This window comes from Folsomia candida, unplaced genomic scaffold (genome assembly GCF_002217175.1).
Source record: "Folsomia candida strain VU population unplaced genomic scaffold, ASM221717v1 Fcan01_Sc008, whole genome shotgun sequence".
In the NCBI taxonomy this organism is placed as follows: domain Eukaryota; kingdom Metazoa; phylum Arthropoda; class Collembola; order Entomobryomorpha; family Isotomidae; genus Folsomia; species Folsomia candida.
The window spans coordinates 1,102,469-1,121,434 of NW_019091200.1; the positions used below are offsets into that span (position 1 = coordinate 1,102,469).

The 18,966-nt window shown below is 37.8% G+C and overlaps 5 protein-coding genes across 7 annotated transcripts; 3 read left to right on the plus strand and 2 right to left on the minus strand.

The window, feature by feature from the left end:
- Nucleotides 1-508: 508 nt before the first annotated feature.
- On the plus strand, nt 509-2,662 carry LOC110853323. The gene is made up of 3 exons (XM_022101577.2): nt 509-1,409; nt 1,774-2,101; nt 2,173-2,662. Exons 1-3 carry the CDS (start codon nt 1,035-1,037, stop codon nt 2,445-2,447), a joined length of 978 nt encoding a protein of 325 aa, XP_021957269.1. The 5' UTR covers nt 509-1,034; the 3' UTR covers nt 2,448-2,662.
- Nucleotides 2,485-7,508, minus strand: LOC110853145 (esterase E4). Its single transcript, XM_035854464.1, has 8 exons — nt 7,210-7,508; nt 6,964-7,143; nt 5,580-5,913; nt 5,302-5,522; nt 5,041-5,230; nt 4,378-4,794; nt 3,864-3,990; nt 2,485-3,693 (listed from the first exon to the last, which is right to left on the minus strand). The coding sequence occupies exons 1-8, from the start codon at nt 7,417-7,419 to the stop codon at nt 3,390-3,392; spliced, it is 1,983 nt and encodes a 660-aa protein (XP_035710357.1). The 5' UTR covers nt 7,420-7,508; the 3' UTR covers nt 2,485-3,389.
- A 2,236-nt stretch (nt 7,509-9,744) lies between these two features.
- LOC110853423 (glycine-rich cell wall structural protein 1.0) lies at nt 9,745-11,008 on the plus strand. Its single transcript, XM_022101684.2, has 3 exons — nt 9,745-9,879; nt 9,942-10,008; nt 10,429-11,008. The coding sequence occupies exons 1-3, from the start codon at nt 9,868-9,870 to the stop codon at nt 10,821-10,823; spliced, it is 474 nt and encodes a 157-aa protein (XP_021957376.1). The 5' UTR covers nt 9,745-9,867; the 3' UTR covers nt 10,824-11,008.
- A 1,195-nt stretch (nt 11,009-12,203) lies between these two features.
- LOC118436356 lies at nt 12,204-14,178 on the minus strand. The gene is made up of 2 exons (XM_035854231.1): nt 12,787-14,178; nt 12,204-12,721 (listed from the first exon to the last, which is right to left on the minus strand). The coding sequence occupies exons 1-2, from the start codon at nt 13,573-13,575 to the stop codon at nt 12,206-12,208; spliced, it is 1,305 nt and encodes a 434-aa protein (XP_035710124.1). The 5' UTR covers nt 13,576-14,178; the 3' UTR covers nt 12,204-12,205.
- Nucleotides 14,179-14,300: 122 nt separating this feature from the next.
- LOC110853632 (DNA repair protein RAD50) lies at nt 14,301-18,866 on the plus strand. Of its 3 annotated transcripts, none has more exons than XM_035854229.1 (9): nt 14,301-14,572; nt 14,636-14,696; nt 14,776-14,957; nt 15,044-15,245; nt 15,315-15,649; nt 15,752-16,023; nt 16,092-16,261; nt 16,317-16,472; nt 16,541-16,604. In XM_035854229.1, exons 1-8 carry the CDS (start codon nt 14,435-14,437, stop codon nt 16,406-16,408), a joined length of 1,452 nt encoding a protein of 483 aa, XP_035710122.1. In that variant the 5' UTR covers nt 14,301-14,434; the 3' UTR covers nt 16,409-16,472; nt 16,541-16,604. The 3 variants fall into 3 exon arrangements, with proteins under 3 accessions (XP_035710122.1, XP_021957622.1, XP_021957620.1); XM_022101930.2 differs by having other exon boundaries at nt 15,044-15,164; XM_022101928.2 differs by lacking the exons at nt 14,301-14,572; nt 14,636-14,696; nt 14,776-14,957; ... (1 more) ...; nt 15,315-15,649; nt 15,752-16,023 and adding exons at nt 16,872-17,239; nt 17,306-17,991; nt 18,065-18,187; nt 18,693-18,866 and having other exon boundaries at nt 16,120-16,261; nt 16,541-16,803.
- The last annotated feature ends 100 nt before the right edge of the window (nt 18,867-18,966 follow it).

Here is an 18,966-nt window from a genome sequence, read left to right on the forward strand (position 1 = left end):
CCCGTTATCCTGCTGACAGACGGACAGACAGACAGACGGACAGACAGACAGACGGACAGACAGACAGACAGACAGACAAAGTCTTCACATAAAGTAGCTGAAGCTACTTAACAAGACATAAGTGCTGCAAAAAAACCCTGGCTGAGGAGTTTCTTGGCGTGGCGTGGCGTGACGGTCAAGGCGAGTTTTACTATGTATACACATGACGGATTGAATGATGTACGAGGAAAAACTTGAATTTTCATAGAAGCACAATTGACTGACTTATTTATTTGCAAAATTATGCAAATCCTCAATTTACACCAATTATGCAAAAATTGTCACTCCCTCCTCATGTCACACTTATCCAAATTATAGATGACCAGATACGTACGTACGTAAGCATGCAAATCTCGGCCGACTAGACCAACTATGCGTAGATTAAAGTCAGCAATTTTTTGCTAACTTTTCTGCACGCCGATTGCATGACTCATAATCACACATTCATCACAAAACGTCAGTAAATAGGACGTTATGAATATGTATGTACATCCACCTGCGAGATTCATTACTCTGTATGAACTCGAGTCGTATAGTCGGTAAGATTAGCACTACAACTTTCAATTTCCTTAAGGGGTTTCCCCGTAAAGTAACGATCTTCGCACTCCAAGTGATGCAAGTCAAGCATCTCATAAGCTCTTCAACCTTTGGACTGGCCAGTGACGTTTGTTTATCAGTCTCTCATGGCAAGTTAATAAATTAGATGCGCCACGTATTTTTCGGATTCAGTCAGTGATTCGACAACCTTCAAACATCTTGGGAGGAAAAGACGCTGCCTAATTTTGTACCAAATTTTGGAGTGAAGTTCTGTGCGTCCAGAATTTTGGGGATTCAGTGATTCGACGACCTTCAACCATATTGGGAAAAAGAGACGCGTGGCAACCTCTGCAAAATTTTGTGTGCTAAGTTTTTTGTGCACAATTTAGGCTGACGAAATACTTGCATATGTGAATAAGTGAATAAGTGACTTTATTTATATAATTAAACCCGAAAAAATGGCCCACGCGGATAGTTTGACGTTTGTTCTTATACTAGCAGTTATCACATTAGTGAACGGTGTCCCATACTCATTGTCGCATCGTGAACATCGAACCAGTTTCCAAGATTTGTCGCAGGACGAATTTGTCCAAGATTTACGATCTCTTCGATCTGGTCATGCTCCTATTCAGATCGATGACAAGGGTCACTCTCGAAAAAATGGGAATATTTTGTGGGGGCTCGAAAATAAATGGAGGCAGCTCCGATGCATTGTGCAAGCCAGTCCGGTGGCAGAATTTCAGTGGAAATTTCGTGGCTTGAGTATAGACCCGGATGCGGCGGATAGGAATATCCTGGTCATTTCTACGCAGGATAATTTCTCAATTTTAAAGGTATTTTCTAAAACTTGATTGTCACCAAAATCTTAAAATCAATACATTTTTAATCATGGAAATTTATTTTAAAATTCTGGACGACAAATTAGTAGTCAGTAAGTTATTGATTAATAGAATATGATGAGTTTTTTAAACCAGTTTCGATGACTTTCAATTTTTCTGAATTTTTTAAAATTTGAGATCTCCTCCTTCAAAAACTATCAAAATATGGAGTGTATATTTTTAAAATATTGTGAACAACCTGTTCTAAAAAATCGTCGTCCAGAATTTCAAAATAAATTCCCATAGCTGAGAAATGATTAAAATATGCTGATTTTGACCATTTTGGCGATGTGTCACCATTTTTCTCCTACTTTTTCAGGTGAAAGTGAAGGAGGCCACGCTGGGAGAGTACACATGTCGAGCATCCAACGAACTGGGGGCTTCTGAGCGAAACTTTTTCCTCAGTCGTGCCTCGAAACCACCGACGCCTGATTTTGACACGATCGTGGTTCCCAACTCGGGAATTTTAGTATCTGTCACCGGATTCCATAATCGTCACAGGAAAAATTTACATATTATTCAAACTCGAGGATTTGTCGATAAGGACGAACTCGGTGAAATTCTGCCCATCAAAGGGTACGCGTTGCAATTTAGAAAAATGGCAAGCTGCGATCCATGGACAAATATTACGTTTCACTCCGAAAAAAGTTAGTGAGACACATTAAGATTTTAAATTCTTTGGAAATTTTTCTTATCGGAAACTTATCCATATTTTCAGAATTTTTGCGACATCACTTGGTTCCCGGGACACTTTATAGGATGCGCTTAGCTGCCCGGACGGAAGGAGGAATTGGCGAGTTCTCGGCGGCACGAACGGTGAATTACAGACTTCCGGATGATAAAGAGTCGGACGATGCTGATGAAGAAACTGGAACTGAAGATCCTGCAGTTGATTTGTCGTCGATAAGCGATTCCAGAAGGTCATCCGAATATTCGGATGAATCGAGTCGAAGCGTAGAAAATAATGATCCCACTTCTTCCACGGATAGCTGACAAAGTCACTTAATTTAATTTAGGTGATAAATCTCAGTATTATATTGACTAAATAATTAATTAATTAGTTAAGTAAATAATTTATTTATACCAAAGATGTATTTTGAACATGGCAGCTCCTAATTTGTAGGCATAATTTTTAAAAATCAGCGATAAATTTAATATATGTACATTTTCTTGACTGGGAAAATAATAAACCAAGTGAGAAAAATTTACATGCATAAACAAAGGGTGGATATGTATTTATTTTCAACTTTTTTATTTGAAGACGACCGACGGTCAAACATTGTCGGGGGGTGTTCCTTAATTTTTATAACACAAAAATTGCAAAATATTTTTACATATTTGTTGGCATATTTCTATTCAGATGATGTATTTCCGCTAATAGATATTTGATATTTGTTTTTATAAATCTTTTAGATATTTTTTTTCTAAAATGCATGTTTGTAAATATTTCAACCATACGAGGCAAAATTTTTTGGAAATTTTTAAGAAATTTTTCTTAAAAATTTGGCGAAATTTTTCAAAATCCCGTTTTTTGCAGAATATGTAAAGTAACTTTACATGTAATGTTTTACTTTTTACTCACCCATCCAAATAATGTGCATAATTTAGAAATTATTATTTTTTATTAAATTATATTATGTTGACCCTGATTTGACAAAATTTCAACTTTGAACAATTACTTTTCCAACTCAACATTTGGATTCCAAAGTTTTCAATCTAACGTTATAAAAATATTCGTCATAGTCTCTTTTTTCTCAATTTCTCAAAATCACACACAACTTCAAGAAATTAGATCACAAAAAATCTAGAAGAGCAAATTGTATTTTTTTGCAAATATTTCATTTATATTTTGGCCATTTTTCCGTAAATATTAAATACATATTTCAGCGATTTTTCGTAAACCTATATCCGCCCTCTGTGTAACTATTAAAATTTCTATAATTCAAGTTTAGCCTTTAATCTCTCAATGTCGTCTTTCGTCACTCCTGGTAGAATTTCGTCTCCGCCGTCTTTCTCCTCATATTCTTTTAGTTCATCTCTTTCCAGAAATTCCGGAAATTGGTCCATTTTCTTGCCGTATTCTATAAGAGGAAGTGTGTCCCAAAAGTCGACGCTCTTTCTGAACGTCTCCACCATTTGCTCTGCCTTAGTTTTGTGTCCAATTCGATTATAAATGAAGGGAACGGACCCTTCTAGCATTTCCTTATTCACGGGAACCCATCCTCCTGCGGGAGGCTCACTAAATATATTTTTTTCAAAATTGTAATAAGTATTTTGTCAATAAACCACATAAACTTAGTGTTTCAGGTGCAAGTAGCCACTTGCCTTGGTTTGCAGTGCAAAAAATAGCAAACTCGCAAACAGAGAAACAGAGAACACCGTATAAATTATTGCATTAATTGAACGTACCCTGTCCCTATAAATCGGACGATACCGTCCATAAATTTCCTCCCAAATTTTATGTCCTCCTCGCTCTCAACTTCTTTAAAGAATGGCGTGTTAAACATGTACTGAACTTGGTCGTAGTGAGCCGCACCTTATGAGAATAATAATATTTTAATAGTTTTTAATCTATCCCTCAGCATATGTATGCTCTCCAATTTTGATTAAGCTATCGGTCACAAATGTAATTAATGTGTAATTTGCAAAAGGCATGATCTCCAAATGGGCACTTCTGGCAGAGATATTTTCCTAATAAGAGGAGAAAAAGTGCAGTAAACTGTAAAGTTTTTCTACTTTAGAGCGCATTTTCTCCTTTTTGGATGCAAATATCTCCGCCAAGCCTGAGAATTGGCAAATCTCTCGTCTCTTTTGTAAATTTTATATTAATTTTGCAATCAATTGACACTGATTTAGTAAAAATCAAAGAGCATACGCTGTGAGACGTCTAGGTTTAAATGCGCTCGAAAATGAATTTACATACCCACAACTGTGTCATTATATCCGGAAAACTGTGTCGCACTCTGCGCCCCCAAATAATCAAACCAATACAAATACACTTTGCTGCCGTATTTTGCATGAAGCTGTCCCGTTTTATGGACCGGGATGAAAAAGTAACGATCCGAATACATTGCGGTTAGTGAATCAAAGCGGTAAAATTCGTGACCCAGCATTTTCATGTTTTTCATATTTTTTACGTCTTGTCCTTTTTTACTGGGGGCAGAATTTGAAGTGCTCGCTTCTTCTTGGTCACCCTCCTTCTCTTCAAGGTAGAATTGGAACACGGAGTCTGAAACGTTTTTAAAGTTGAGTGCCGTGTCGCGAAATGTTAGCGTGATTGGGAGGGCTCGTTGCCATTCCATGGTGAGGACGCGGGATAACATGCGGTGATGTGCAATATCTGATAATACATAAAAATTTACATAAGATATGCAATTCTTAACTATTTCAGCTCAGGGGTAACCGCAAATAAATAAATTGGATTTCTTATTCTTTAAACATTGGGACGCTACACCGCGTCGCCAACGCCGCCGAAAAATCACCAAAATTGGGTGTCGCCGCCGCCGCCACCACCGAAAAATTGGTCGGCGTCGACCTCTGTTTCTGTTAAATTAAATTTAGTTATCTTAATAAATAAATTTCCCACCCCACGTGTGTAACAGTCCTTCATGTGAGTTTACACCAGCAATTAGTCGAACTTTATCCTTAGCCCAGAAATTTCCAGACTGTAACAACTCGTAGGGATCTTCAGACAAGAATTTGGGTTCGTTCTCGGAGGAACCTTCCGCATTTTCGATTGATGGTCCCATCGGAACCATTGGGTCGATAAACCACTCCTGCAAAAACAACACAATGTTTGTTAATACAGATATTTTTACAAATATTTTCAATTTAAAAGCAATTTAACCGTTAATCGAGCCTGCTTTCGGACAAATGTTTGTACATCGGTTCGCATAAGGCAGTCAATTGTGGATTCTTGCGGAGTTGTTTCGTTGTCTTCATTATTGATGACATCACCACTACAATTAAGCCAGGCAGCGTAAGTCTTTGCTGTTTTGGCTGGATTGTGTTGCAAAACCCAGGGAGAAATGGCAGTCCCACTTTGTAACAAGACTCGATGGAATAGGCCTAAAATTCGCAGACGTACATATGTATTACCATTGATTGTATGATTTATTTAGTTACCTTCGGACATTGGCGAAATCATATGCAAATGAGCCGACACTGCTCCAGAGTTCGTTCCAAAAAGTGTGACCGCATTGACATCTCCGGAGAACGCTGCGATATTTGTTTGTACCCATTTCAACGCCAGAACTTGATCTTTGAGACCCATATTTCCTTGAATTTTTCCATCCCCCGTGTTTAAGAAGCCGAGTGCTCCCAAGCGATAGTTGAACGTTACAAGGACGACGTTACCATAATCCATGAATTTTTTGGGGCTGTACGCATCCCCCGATTCGTACTGGAAAGAACCACCGTGAATCCAGACGGCGACGGGATATCCTCCCTTGGACGATGGCTATTTAAATATTTATTAAGTAGCGCAAGCTACTTTATGCGATGACTTAGTTAGTCTGTCTGTCTGTCCGTCTGTCTGTCAACACGATAACTGGAGAACGGATCGAGATAATCGAAATCGGTTTTCGCCATCATACGTATGACCCTAGGGGGAGGATCCCCTAAGGTTTTGGGGGCGGCCGGACCACACCCCCCGGGCGCGAGTGGGTGTGGTTGGGGCAAAATGAGATTTTTACAAAAATTGAATCTATGTATGAAGGGCAGTTAAATTAAGTGTTCCCAAGTTGTGCCACACCCCCTCTCGGCCAGTGGGTGTGGTTGGGGCAAAATGAGATTTTTACAAAAATCGAATCTATGGATGAAGGGCAGCTAAATTAAGTGTTCCCAAGTTGTGCCGCACCCCCTCTCGCCCAGTGGGTGTGGTTGGGGCGCAGTGGGTGTGGTTGGGGCAAAATGAGATTTTTACAAAAATTGAATCTATGGATGAAGGGCAGTTAAATTAAGTGTTCCCGAGTAGTGCCACACCCCATGGCACCCAGTGGGTGTGATTGGGGCAAAATGAGATTTTTAGAAAAATTGAATCTAATATGTAAAACAGCAAGATTGATTGATTAGTTAAGATTGATAAAAAAGTAAAACATGTAAGATGCACGATTTTTCAAAGTGGCTACACATAAATGAGGGAATCTAAATTATTTAATTATTTTTTAAATAATTAAGATTCGGAAATCTATATTTCCTTTATTTTGTATCACATTCTCAGCATTTTTGCGCTACTTGGGTACCCTGCGTTGCCGCAGTTTATTATGCATTTATACATCAATGATCACGGTCTGTGTTTCATTTGTTGCGAGTTTGCTGCATTTCTTGCACTGCAGAGCAAGAAACGCAAGAAATGTGAGGTGCAAGAAACTGGGAGAAAGTGCAAGAAATATGCGCCATCCAACCACGCGCCGTATGAAGTATAGCGGCGTGGCGTAGTTTCCTGCGCCTTGCAATTCTTGCAGGTCAAAATCGTTATTTCTTGCAGGTGCCTTGCACCCGTAAATACCTTTTTAGCCGGCGTCGCCACGTTGATAAATAAGCAATCCTCGTCCCCAATTGGTTGCACGATCTCTTCGACATGTCCGTCTTCTTGCGGTTCGTTTAAAAGGTCATCTTGCGGACAGACTGCTCCATATTCGACCGCATTTCTGGGTGTGTCCCATTTCACGTCGTACTTTTGTGGCGCCTAATAATTCGCCATAAATTAAATTACATAATTTCCCACCTGAATAAATTAAGTATGCGCACTCACCTTAAAACGAAGCCCCCCTTTAGGCGGCGTGGCGTACGGGATGCCACGAAATTCGTGAAATTTCTTCCCCTCATAAAACGAGTCTTGTTCCAACCCAATTAGGACGTTCCCATTTGGCAGTGTTACCCTCGGTTCGTCACATTTTGCGACAGACACCACGCAAAAAACTAAAATAGCCCAGATTTTGGAAAAATTCATGAAAATTTCCATTTTTTTACGACAAAAATCGTTTATAATTTAGTTATGAAAAATCGTGTATTCCAAAACTGAGACCAATTTCACATGTGTCGGATTTCTGTTTAAACTTACGTTGCGTGTGTTGTGGAGCGGATAACCCAGCGATTTATCTTATCATCGACATTGCTTATCATTACTTCGGATTGGATAATGATTGATTCTTTTGCTCTTTATTTGGGATATCCCAGCAGAAAATAGACCAGTGTTACATCACTCTTACGTAAAAATCGCTACTGAACTTGGGAATAAAATCGCCTTAAGTGGTGCTTATCCAATATTTAAATCCAATCTCTAACTAACCATGCAAAACGAAGTACGTGGCACGAACTGAACTTGTCTTTTGAAAAATGCTTCTCTTTTTTTCACTTTACTATTTAATCCAAGCAGACAACAATGACGAAATTATGGCACGAATCGTATTGCAGTTTTTTTAAATGTGTGTTTTTTGTGTGCAGTATTATCATATTTTCCGTGCAATAATACTTTGCAGAGTACGTCACGTTATGAAAATTGCATAATTTAGCCACCACAACAATTGCATCTCTTAAATAATTTACCATCATCAGCACCACCACGAGCAATTGTTGTACATATAAATATAATTCAAATTCATTCATCTAATATTGGTTTTTTGTCCACTTTTTGCTACAATTTTCAGAAAAAAAGCATTTACTCGACGCATGACTTATTTAGTTTATTTAGCTGCTTGGTGGTCTGGTCTGATGATCAGGGGGTGGATATGTATTTATTTTCGAATTTTTCATTTGATGATGACCGACGGTCAAATTTCGTGGGTGTGTTCCACAACTCGAATAGATCATAAAAATTTCAGAATATTTTCAAAAATTGTCGTATTTTTAGGTTTTCAGACGTATAAATATATTTATATATATTTCCACTATTATTTGAAAATTATGCAAATCTTTCAGATATTTTTTTCAAAAATGCATATATTTTGTAATTATAAAGGGACCAAATTTTTTTGCTCAAAGAAATTCGACTCCAAAAAAAAAACAATTCAAAATTACATATTTTGCCAAAATTCTTATTTTGATGTTTTTTCGTATATATTTCATAAATACGTTGGCGTTTATTTCGTAAATACATATTAATTCAGCGATTTTGCCTAAATACATATCCGCCCTCTATAAAGTAAATAAATATCCCCCGTCATAGCCTAAAATTTAATAAATTGTTCTTTCTCAATAATTTTCGTAGGTAAAACTCACCACAAAAAATTAGAGGTTACACACACACTCACTTAAATAAATTGGTCATCATCAACATCACTAAATCCTGCCTGTCATCGAACTGCCACGCTTGACGCTTATACACATAACAATAAAAAAGTATTCTTGACATCGTCGTCGACGCAGATAATTTCTACATATCTATTCATCATTGTCTTTTTGCACAGCTTAAATTAAATGGCCTCCAGGTCCAATTTTCTGCTAGTATTAAGTAGGTAACAATTATAATGGAGTAATTTATAAAAAATGGAACGAGGCACAAATCTCAACGAACAATATGAATGAATGATTGATTTATTAAATAATATTACAAAATCAGAAATTACACAGATTTAAATTTTAATAAATCTCTTTTGACAAACTGAATTTGAATCGGTACATGAAATCTGGTGACAAATCATTATCACAGGATTAGTAAAAGCCAGGTGCAGGCAGATTTGTTAAGAATTAGTGTCTTTTTTCAAAATAAATAAATCTTTTTTTCTCAGCTTCATCATTCATGAAAAATTGCATTCATTTTTTTTCCTCAGTATTTTAAATGAGGTTGAATGAAAGTAACGCTGTTCTTCAATCGGGACGTAAATGGGAACGTACATATATTACGTTATCGAAAAACGAAAATTTTTAGACCATCCCTTCCATATCAGACTTATCTTAAGCTTAACACGAGCCAGATAAGCGACCTAAAACCATCCACCCACCTTTTTGGAGACGTAAAATATGGACGTTCCCAATATTATGACGCAGTGTGTTTGATCGCTGTCATCGTGGGGTGAATGAAACGTCCGAGGACACGTTTTAATTCTAAATGGGTGTACAATTTAAGATATCATTTTATCTTGAAAAAGTGACATTTGGTTTAGTCGTTAGAATTGGATTTACAATATTTTATAGGCAGCCAGCAGAATGCATCGTAATAAATAATAATAATAATAAGTACCTGAAGAGATAAGTAAGCAAGTAGGAGATGGGATGAGACTGGTAATATAATAAAAGGGTGCATGGCGATATCTTCTGGTGGTTGGGTGGGTGGCGTGGCGATGATGATATAATAAGCGAATTGTTACCCAATTTCTAATAACATCTTCAACATATAAAAGCAGCCGCACTTTCAAATCGTGTAGTCAGACTAAAACTTGGACTTCCATCCATCACTGATCACACACTAAGGATGAATCGCATCGTGAGTTTTTCTGTGAATTTTTGTATTCGGAATTTTTAAATATTTTTAACTCGTATATTTAGATTATTCTCGGCGCCCTGCTTGTCGCCGCTGCCTCAGCGGACGCTGGATTCGGTGGGGGTGGTGGTGGTAGGTTTAATACAGAAATATTTACTTAGAGGGATGCTGTGGCGTGAGGACAGAGGGACAATGTCCCCACGGTTATTCGATGTCCCCATTATCTGGCCATGCTACATAAAACCTTCCCCAGCAAAAATTACCGTGTCCAACTCAGGAGTAATCGATAAAAGCTTGATGTTCTGCATTTTTTACATAATTCTGCAGAAAATTTATATTGGTTTTATTCTGCATAATTTTGCACAGGTTTCTGCAAAAAATCACTGCGTAAAGTTTTTCTGTAGAATACTGGGCCAAATTTCTGCAGAATATTGGCAAATTTTCTTTCAAATTTTTACTCCCTCCCCAATTTTAAAATCCCCAAATGTCCCCACAGCTTAGGCGGCTACTGGCAGACCGTGATGAATATTTCTACTGATTTTTATTCTGTAGGTGGGGGAGGTCAATATGGGGGTCAATCCGGTGGTGGAGGAGGCGGCGGGGGTGGCTATCAACAAGCCCAATTCGACGAAGGTCCTTCATCTCAAGGAATAGTTGACCAAGCTCTTTTGGCCCAAGTTGCGCAAGTCCTGTCCCAAATGGGAGGAGGTGGTGGTGGTGGTGGGTACTCTGGTGGGGGCGGAGGGGGTGGTGGCGGTGGTGGGGGCGGTCAGTACGGGGCACCCCCACAGTCCGGTTATGGAGCACCATCCGGCGGTGGTGGCGGAGCTCAGTTGGATTCTCCCAGAAAGGCCAATCTTGTCGGATCCTTCTCCAGCACTTCGGGAGGTGGTGGTGGTGGGGGTTACTCCGGTGGGGGTGGATCCAGTGGAGGATATGGACGTTAAACAAGACGATGTGACGACAATGTCGCCACTGCTCAATTGCTCAATGATAAGTAATAATAATGCCATTGAATAATTTGGTATTAAAAAAATATTCCCTACAAAAAATTCATCCCCAAGAAATTTAGCCATCAATTTGAGATTATTGCTATATTTCAGAAATAAATTATTCTATTTTGTGTCCCAAACTTGCCAATGTGTTATTATTTTCTAAACTAATGGCGCATGTGTATTACTTCACGATTGATGGCGTGGTCTCAACTCCGATAAAAATGTCCGCCCCACTCCGACCAATGTTTCATTCCCCTCCATCCTCGAGTCGTCATTGATGATAAATTGTCCAACTACGTGAAATGCTAACCAAGCAATTCTGAAATTAATGACACATAAAAATTTAATTTCCCATTGTTACTTTGCTACAAATGAATGAAATTTAGTCAGTATTACAAGATTCACATTGCACAAAGTTCTAAATTGTTGTTGAATGAACAAGATTTTGACTTTTAGAAGAATGCACAAGTTCATAGTTTTTGCAATAATTTTAAACTGCATATTTTGCAAGGTAAGTAAACTAGTAGTTGTTTTTCTGTGTACTCAACTTGCCTCAATAGAACATTCAACTTTAGGGGGATGAGGAGTGTATCTGTCCCAGAACGTATAGAAATCTTCCCAAACCATTCCTCATGTGTGGCCATGAAATTAAGAAGATTTACCTTCACGCGTCTTGCGGAATGGAACACGTTTATCGATGCGATGAAAATGGGACTACACGCATAATAAAATGCGACACTAGACAAGCTTACTGTGGAATGAACCCTGCCGATGATTGTTTGTTACATGCCAAAGATTCGCCAGAATGTATCAGACATGGCTTGAGAGCCTGTTGGTTCTTTGGAACAAAAAGAGTAAATTATAACAGTTCCCTGCAGCAAATGAAATCCTATTTCTACTAAATCACAATATTTATTTATTTACTGTATTCAAACCTAACCTAACCTTATGTAATAATTGATCGATTGAAATAATTATGGAACAGAAAATTTGATAACAGGGCCATTTTAAGTATTATTAGCATGACATTTTCAACCGACGTTTTCTCAGATTCTACCAACGGTTGCCCATCAAACCAACTTAAGATAGTTTTACTTTCTCCATTTTCTCTTCCAGATCGCAGATCGATGCAGAATGTGTACACTACTTGAAATGAATTAATATAACAAGTTGACATGTATTTACCATTTTTATGCATAACGAGTCTGTATATATGCATTTATATGTATCATGAACATTTTATTCTCAAAAATCAATTACTAAATTGTATGTCCCTATTTGAAAACATTTTATTTTCCAAATTAATTAATTTATATATGCATCTGTATGAATTTTTATACGATTGACGGCGTTGTTTCAACCCCGACTAAAAATGACCCCTTAATGACAGCCCCCACTCGGACAAATATTTGATCCCCCTCCATCCTCACTTCGTCCAGAAGTCCCAACTTTTTCCTCAAAGCGGTCTCTACCACATCCGGTGGGAGTGGTCCTCGTCCCACGCCGCCATCCTCCGTTACCCTGTCGCCCTCGCCGGTCACAAGAACATTGAGCACACACGGCAACTCAACGTCTTTAAAGAGGTTCTGCTGCACCGTGAAGCTTATCACCTTACTCGGCCCCACGTTCACGGCCACGTTCGGTGGGAGCGGCAGGACACGATTCAGTGGTCTCACGAGATATGTTTTGTTCGAATTTTCAGAGGACGCGATGACGTTGAAGAGGATTGGACTGCCCCTTTTGGAGGGGAGGGCAAAGGTGAAATTCGCCGGAAGTTTGACGTGGGGACTCAACGTGGGGTTCGTGATGGTCAAAATTCCTCCCGATGTGTCAGGAAGAGAGGTTTTGATCTGAAATTAATGCTTTGTGTATGCCAATGTTTTTTTAGGTTGATCTAAATTTTATCACGCATTACCAACGTTGTGGTCGGAAATGGTCCAAAATTCTCAAACTTTTCGGAATACACGGTGCCCATTGTTCCTTTACTGTCCAATATTTCGACCCCTTGCGGCCTAATTTCTAGCGATGCTACATGTCCAAATCGAATGACAGTCCCACTGGTCACAGGTTCAAACTTGAACAAGGTGCTGTCCCACGACTTCCCATCCCAGTCATACTCACTCCCCTTTGCTGCTACTTGGAGAAAGTGGGAATATTTCCCGTTCTTCAGCGGAGTCCAAGTCACAAATCTGCCTGGATATCGGGAAAATTGGAGCTGAATTTTGTACTCGGACTCATCCACGGTCCCCACCGGCGTGATGAAGTAGTAATTGAGAGGAGTATTTAAACTTGATGGTCCCGATGGGTCATCCCAGTAGAGAAAAGTGTATCCGGTATTTTCGTCAACCACAGTTGCCACATTTCTAGACAAATTGTCCCGATTTTTGAGCAAGAACGATGACGAATTATTCAGGGGTTGGAATGTCCACTGTGCGGATGAGAACCACTGCCCTCCTGGGAGATATTCTTTCTGATTTTCTGGCGTGAGGTCAACTTGGACAAAATTTTTAATATCGTGCACGACCTTCTTATCGGTCCAAGTTACTATTCCTGATGGTTTGCTTTTCATGGTGATGACGTAAAAAACGCCTGTGCTGAGATTTGTTGAGGGGATTTTGACAACGGGGACCAAATTGGGGGGATCAGTGGGGATGACTGTTCGGAATAATGTGAATATAACAACACAGGTCAGAAAGGTCATCATTTTATGTGGACAGTTTATTTACACACGGATATTCAAATTTATCAACTTTAGACTGAATCATTGCCGGATACGTAATCTTAACTTAATGACTGTTATCACATTTTAATTACATGCTGAATAGTATTCAGTGAATACTAGTTAACGACTTTACACATCGTCGTTACAGGTGCAAAAGGAGAAAAACAAAGTGTGATTGCTTAGATGCCTCGTCAAAATAATCGCTCCCATTGAATAAACTTAAAATTTAATCTCTTTCAAATTAAAAGAATTATGACCTATGACCTGGGGCTGAGCTTCAATAACTCCGCTTCTCATCCTTCCGCTCGTTAATAAATCACAAAATAGGTCATGTCATCATAATTCGCCAAATTTCTGCCAATCACTGGATGAAGTGGAGTCAGTGTGAAACGAATGCCCAATTTAAAACACATTCAAAGACGATACACGCGTATCGTATATCAGATATTAAGCTGAAAAAAATAAGCAGTTTGTTGATGCAAATATAGTAATTATTAATTACAATTAACAGGTTTTTGTGGAGGCTCTAATACGAGAAATTTGGCTTCAATTTTTAAAATATGTATTTCTTCCATTTCTTTCTTTCATGTGAATGAAAAAATGAATGAATGAGTGAATGCAAAAACATCGTGCATTCACTTGTTCCATGAGAAAGTCTTTGTCTTCAAATAGCGGCAACTTTTTCGTCTGCCTCCAGAAATTCGAATGAAACGTTTAAAGTTTAATCTGTGTTCTGATTACTTCTGATGTTCTGCACATCTGGACTTCCTTTAAACAGAACTCGCTAAAGAATAAAAATTATTATTTATTAATTATACATAATAGTCCACAAAAAATAAGTATGGCTGTAGTTTTTCGATCCCTTAAGTTCTACGGTTTGAGAAGTTTTAATAAAAGTGAAAATGAAAGTTGGTTTCATGAAATAAAATTTCATCCCAATCTCACAATCATAAAAGGAAGGAATGGGTCGGGAAAAACGGTATTTTTTATAATTTGTTCTAGAATACAACTTTTTGAGTGTTTAAAAAGTGTTTATTAACAGACGCTGATAGAATGTCTTGTCTTTGGACTTACCGGAAAACTCTCTTCTAGTCCAGAAGGACGTAAGTAGAAACATGATGCAATAAACTAAAAGAATATTTATTAAACAAAGTCTGCTAATTTTACAAATCGTATCTTTAGTGGCTTCTTTCATAAACGGAGCGGACACTGGACTAGTAGCAGAAATAATTATAACCTTAACGAAGGGCGAAGACTTGAACGAAATTGCATGGTTAATTGAACGACCAAAGAAAAAACTAACAGCAACTTGTAACATAACTTGTAATGGGGTTCCTATTCATGGGGGTACTTTGTCTTGTGAGGTAATGCTTAAAGTTTTTTATGTATAAAAATTCAATGAAGCAAAATTCTCATAAAACTTGATAACAAAATTGTCATATTTGTGCAGGATGCGGAAAAAGAAATCAAACAAATCACAAACCTCCCGTCTGGCGCTATTGAAAAACTTTTACTAGTCCCTCAAGAAGATGCGTTCTGGCCTTTTGGAACCGCAACTAATCTAAAACAAGGCATTGATAAATTTCTCTGCTTAGAAGAGGAGAATAAAATTCTTCAGGACTTTGTTGAGTTGAGAAAGTCCCTTCAAGCTAATATGACTTGATATATTTCCTCTAAATTATTCCGGCAGTTATCTAAAGAAATTATTTCAAAAATTTCAGAGCTCAAAACCCAAACTCCATTATTAAAACCAGCCCTTGAAAAATCAACTTTTGTGACGCAAGTGAAAAACAAAAATAGAGCTGCACGAGATGAACAAAGACGTTTGAGTACTGTTATATCTGCCCTGGAAGAAGAGAGCAAAGATTTGGAAATCAAGTTGAAGAAATACAAGGAAGTGAACGAGCTGGAAGTCAAATTTCAGCATGCCGAAGATATCGTTAAAGCCCTCAAAATTTCCGTGGATGAGATTTCGAATGTGAATCAAGAGTCGCTGGATGACGATATGCGTCGGTTAGCTAATGAGATTTTAGAAAGCAATAATGAGTCTTCAAAGGTACGACTATATAACTTAAATGTTTATGTATTTATGTATGTACATATTTACACTCTCATAAAGTGCAAATATACATGTATATTTGCTAATATTAAAATATAGGAAACGAAATTAAAACAAAATTTAGAAAAGGAACTGCAGGAAATCACCGCCAAGTATTATGATGTGAACACAAGGGCAACAGTAAAACAAGAGGAAGCTGACACTGCCAAATTAAAATTCGAACGCCTGTCGCAGTCGTTTGAAAATCTATCTCAGGATACTCCTAATTTTTTGGAAACGGATGTTCCATTATACATCGATCAACTTGAAGAAAAGCAGAAACAACTTGAGGATGAATATCAAAAATTCTTGAATAGCAGAACTGAAAATGAGTGGGTTCAGTTATAAATACCACGTTAAACAATTCGTTCCTGTTTTATATCTTTTGTCCATTTTCTAGGCGACGGAAAGCCCGTATTGAAACCGTTCTCCTAGAAAACGAGAAAAATACTGCACGCGAAAATGCGAATTTAGCAAAATTAAAGGACAACTTGGCATTGTGCACTATCCAAGATGGGAAGCTGAGTCTTCTCGACAACAAAATGCCGGAATTTATGGAGAGAGTAGAAAGTAATGTGTGACAAATTGTTATATTTAATTTAATAACTAAAAATAATATTTACAGTTCACAAACGCGAAATAAAGAAAAAACATCTACGCAATGAAAGTCTATGGCACGTTATGAGAGCGAATTGTCTGTTGTTCTGGATGCTGTAAAGACATTAGGATCCGCGGAAGGGAGTTTGGCTACGAGTGAAGAGGTTTTAGAAGAGTTGAATAGGTCTGTTACATAATCCATAGAAAGTAAACTTTAATTAGTTAATAATTTTGTTCGTTGCACTGGTTCAGGTTTCAAAGCGTCGATCTGACCACAATTATTCACCAACGAAGGGAGAAAAACGAACAGCTGAAACAAACCACTGGAATATTAAAACAATCTCTTGATGTAAAACTCAAAAGCTTTGACAGTTTTACAGAACAATTATTTGAGGAACTGCGGTTAGAACTTGTCTCTGATCTTGTTAAATGTTATGAAATTGTGACCAAAGAAGCATACGAAGAAAACGGTAAACCTCCCAAAAGGCCGAAACTTGACGGGGGTCTAGCCGATGGTAATTTTATATTAACAAAATGTATCTATGAAAGGGGAACAATAGTGTTGTCATTATTTTACATTTAGGCCTCGCCTTTCGCAACAATGAAGAAATAAACCGTATTCAACAGGAACTTAGCACCTTGGAAAGTTTTCGACAAGCACAAGAAGTAGACCATCAAAAAACCGAACAAGCTAGTGATGAATTAACTCGGTTCATCAACCACAACCGATCCTGCTACCAGGATCTAATGACTGAAGTCAATTCGAGCAAATCAGTCTACAAAGACTTGAAAAGTTTGAAGGCTGAGGTTGAAAATTGTTCAAATTTGGACGAAATTTCAAATTTTGTAATTCTCGAGAATTACAAAACCTCAATGAGCAAGTTGAAAAACAGCATTTCGGAAGCAGTTAGAAGGATAGACGCGATATCTAATAATCAAAATAGTTTAAAGGTAAGGGTTCACGTAATTATTTATGTAACTACAAACATCAAATTTAAACCTGAACATTTACAACAGGCACAAGAAGCACACGTTAACGAACTTAAGGAAGCTCTCTCAAAAATTATGGAACTAAAAATGGCAAGAAACAATTTCCAAATTGCAAAAGCCTCAGCGTCTACCCTTGACCTTTCAGATATTCCCAATCTCCAAAGCAAACTGAATCAAAACAATTACAACTTGAAAGTCACCTCGATTAACTTTGCTGAAATGGCAGCTAAAATTTCCATATATCAGAAACACATTGAGAAGTATCCAAATGCCGTGAATGATTTTAAAAACTTGCAAACCGATGTATGTAATTTACAAAATCAAATAGAGAAAACCGATCATGATGAAAAGGAAAAACGCAATCAGATAATTAAGAAGCATCAAGATATGATTGATGACATTAACAATTATTTAAAAGATTACTGGGAAATGTTATTCCCACACGATGACATTCCAACAATCTTAATGGAAGCAGCTAAAAAATCGGAAGGTGCTATCAGGGTGGACTACAACTACCATTTTAAAATGCAGACTTGTAGAAACAATGAGGAATTACAGATGAGGGGTCGATCCAGTCATGGAGAAAAAATTTTGGCGTCCTTAATCATTCGGTGTGCTTTTACGGAAAAGTTTGCAAGTGGATGTCCGATAGTTGCGTTTGATGAGCCGGAGGGATGTTTGGACGAGGGTGTTGTGAGGAATTTAGTTGATCAGTGAGTTTTGATGCGTTACATAAAGTTGGAAGGTAAATTAACTGTAAATAACTAAATGTGTAAACTTTTCCAGTTTCTCCAGTATCACCGGATCAAACCAAGTCATTGTGACAAGTTATGATGAGGAATTTTGCCGAAAGTTAGCTGAAAAATGCGAGGATGGTTGTGCCTTATATAGGATCGACAAGGAAAATGGGTCAGTTTTTTATTAATTATCCTGAAGCAAGGCTTTCGTAATGGTTCTGTGCCCACTGTCCTTCCGTCCAAATTGCTAATAGCTAATTGTAAGCACCGCGGACCATGAGCCATTGATTTTGACGAGTGTATTTAGTTTACTTTACTTAACTCGCTTTCAGTCGCGTTTTATTGAATCCAAAAATGAAATTGATTTAGTATTTGGTTAAAATGCTTCTTAACAGAGAGCGTAATGTAAATTGAACAAAAAACTTGCATCTCATGTACCCTCTCCAGTTACCTAGATTTGAACCAGGGTCATATCGTGGGGGTAACTTGTTGCAGAGTATTAACTAATATTTAGTGATAAACATATCGAAATCGAAGTTTTATGTCCGGAAGAAAATGTTTACGGTCATGGTTGGGGCTATGCAAACTGCACAAAGCTTTATATTTTCATTTTCATTAAGGGTTATATTTTCAATTTGAATGGAATGTCTAAAATTTTGATGGGAATTATTTTTCAGGAGTTCAACTCTAACCCTAAGTGCGGAGGATAATTCCTCTGCAGAATAGATCTTTCGAGAAAGACTGACCCAATATATTCACAACAATTTATTATAGAACTTCCTTCTTCGTCATCTTGTTGTTTCTCTTGTATTGTTATACATTTCTGTGAAATAAAAGTGATAAAAGTTTAATACCAAATTACTGACGTCATTTGATTATACAGTCCCCCAACGGCAACTGGGGACGTGACTCCAGGGCAACAAAGGAATCCTAGACATCTTGTGCAACGAT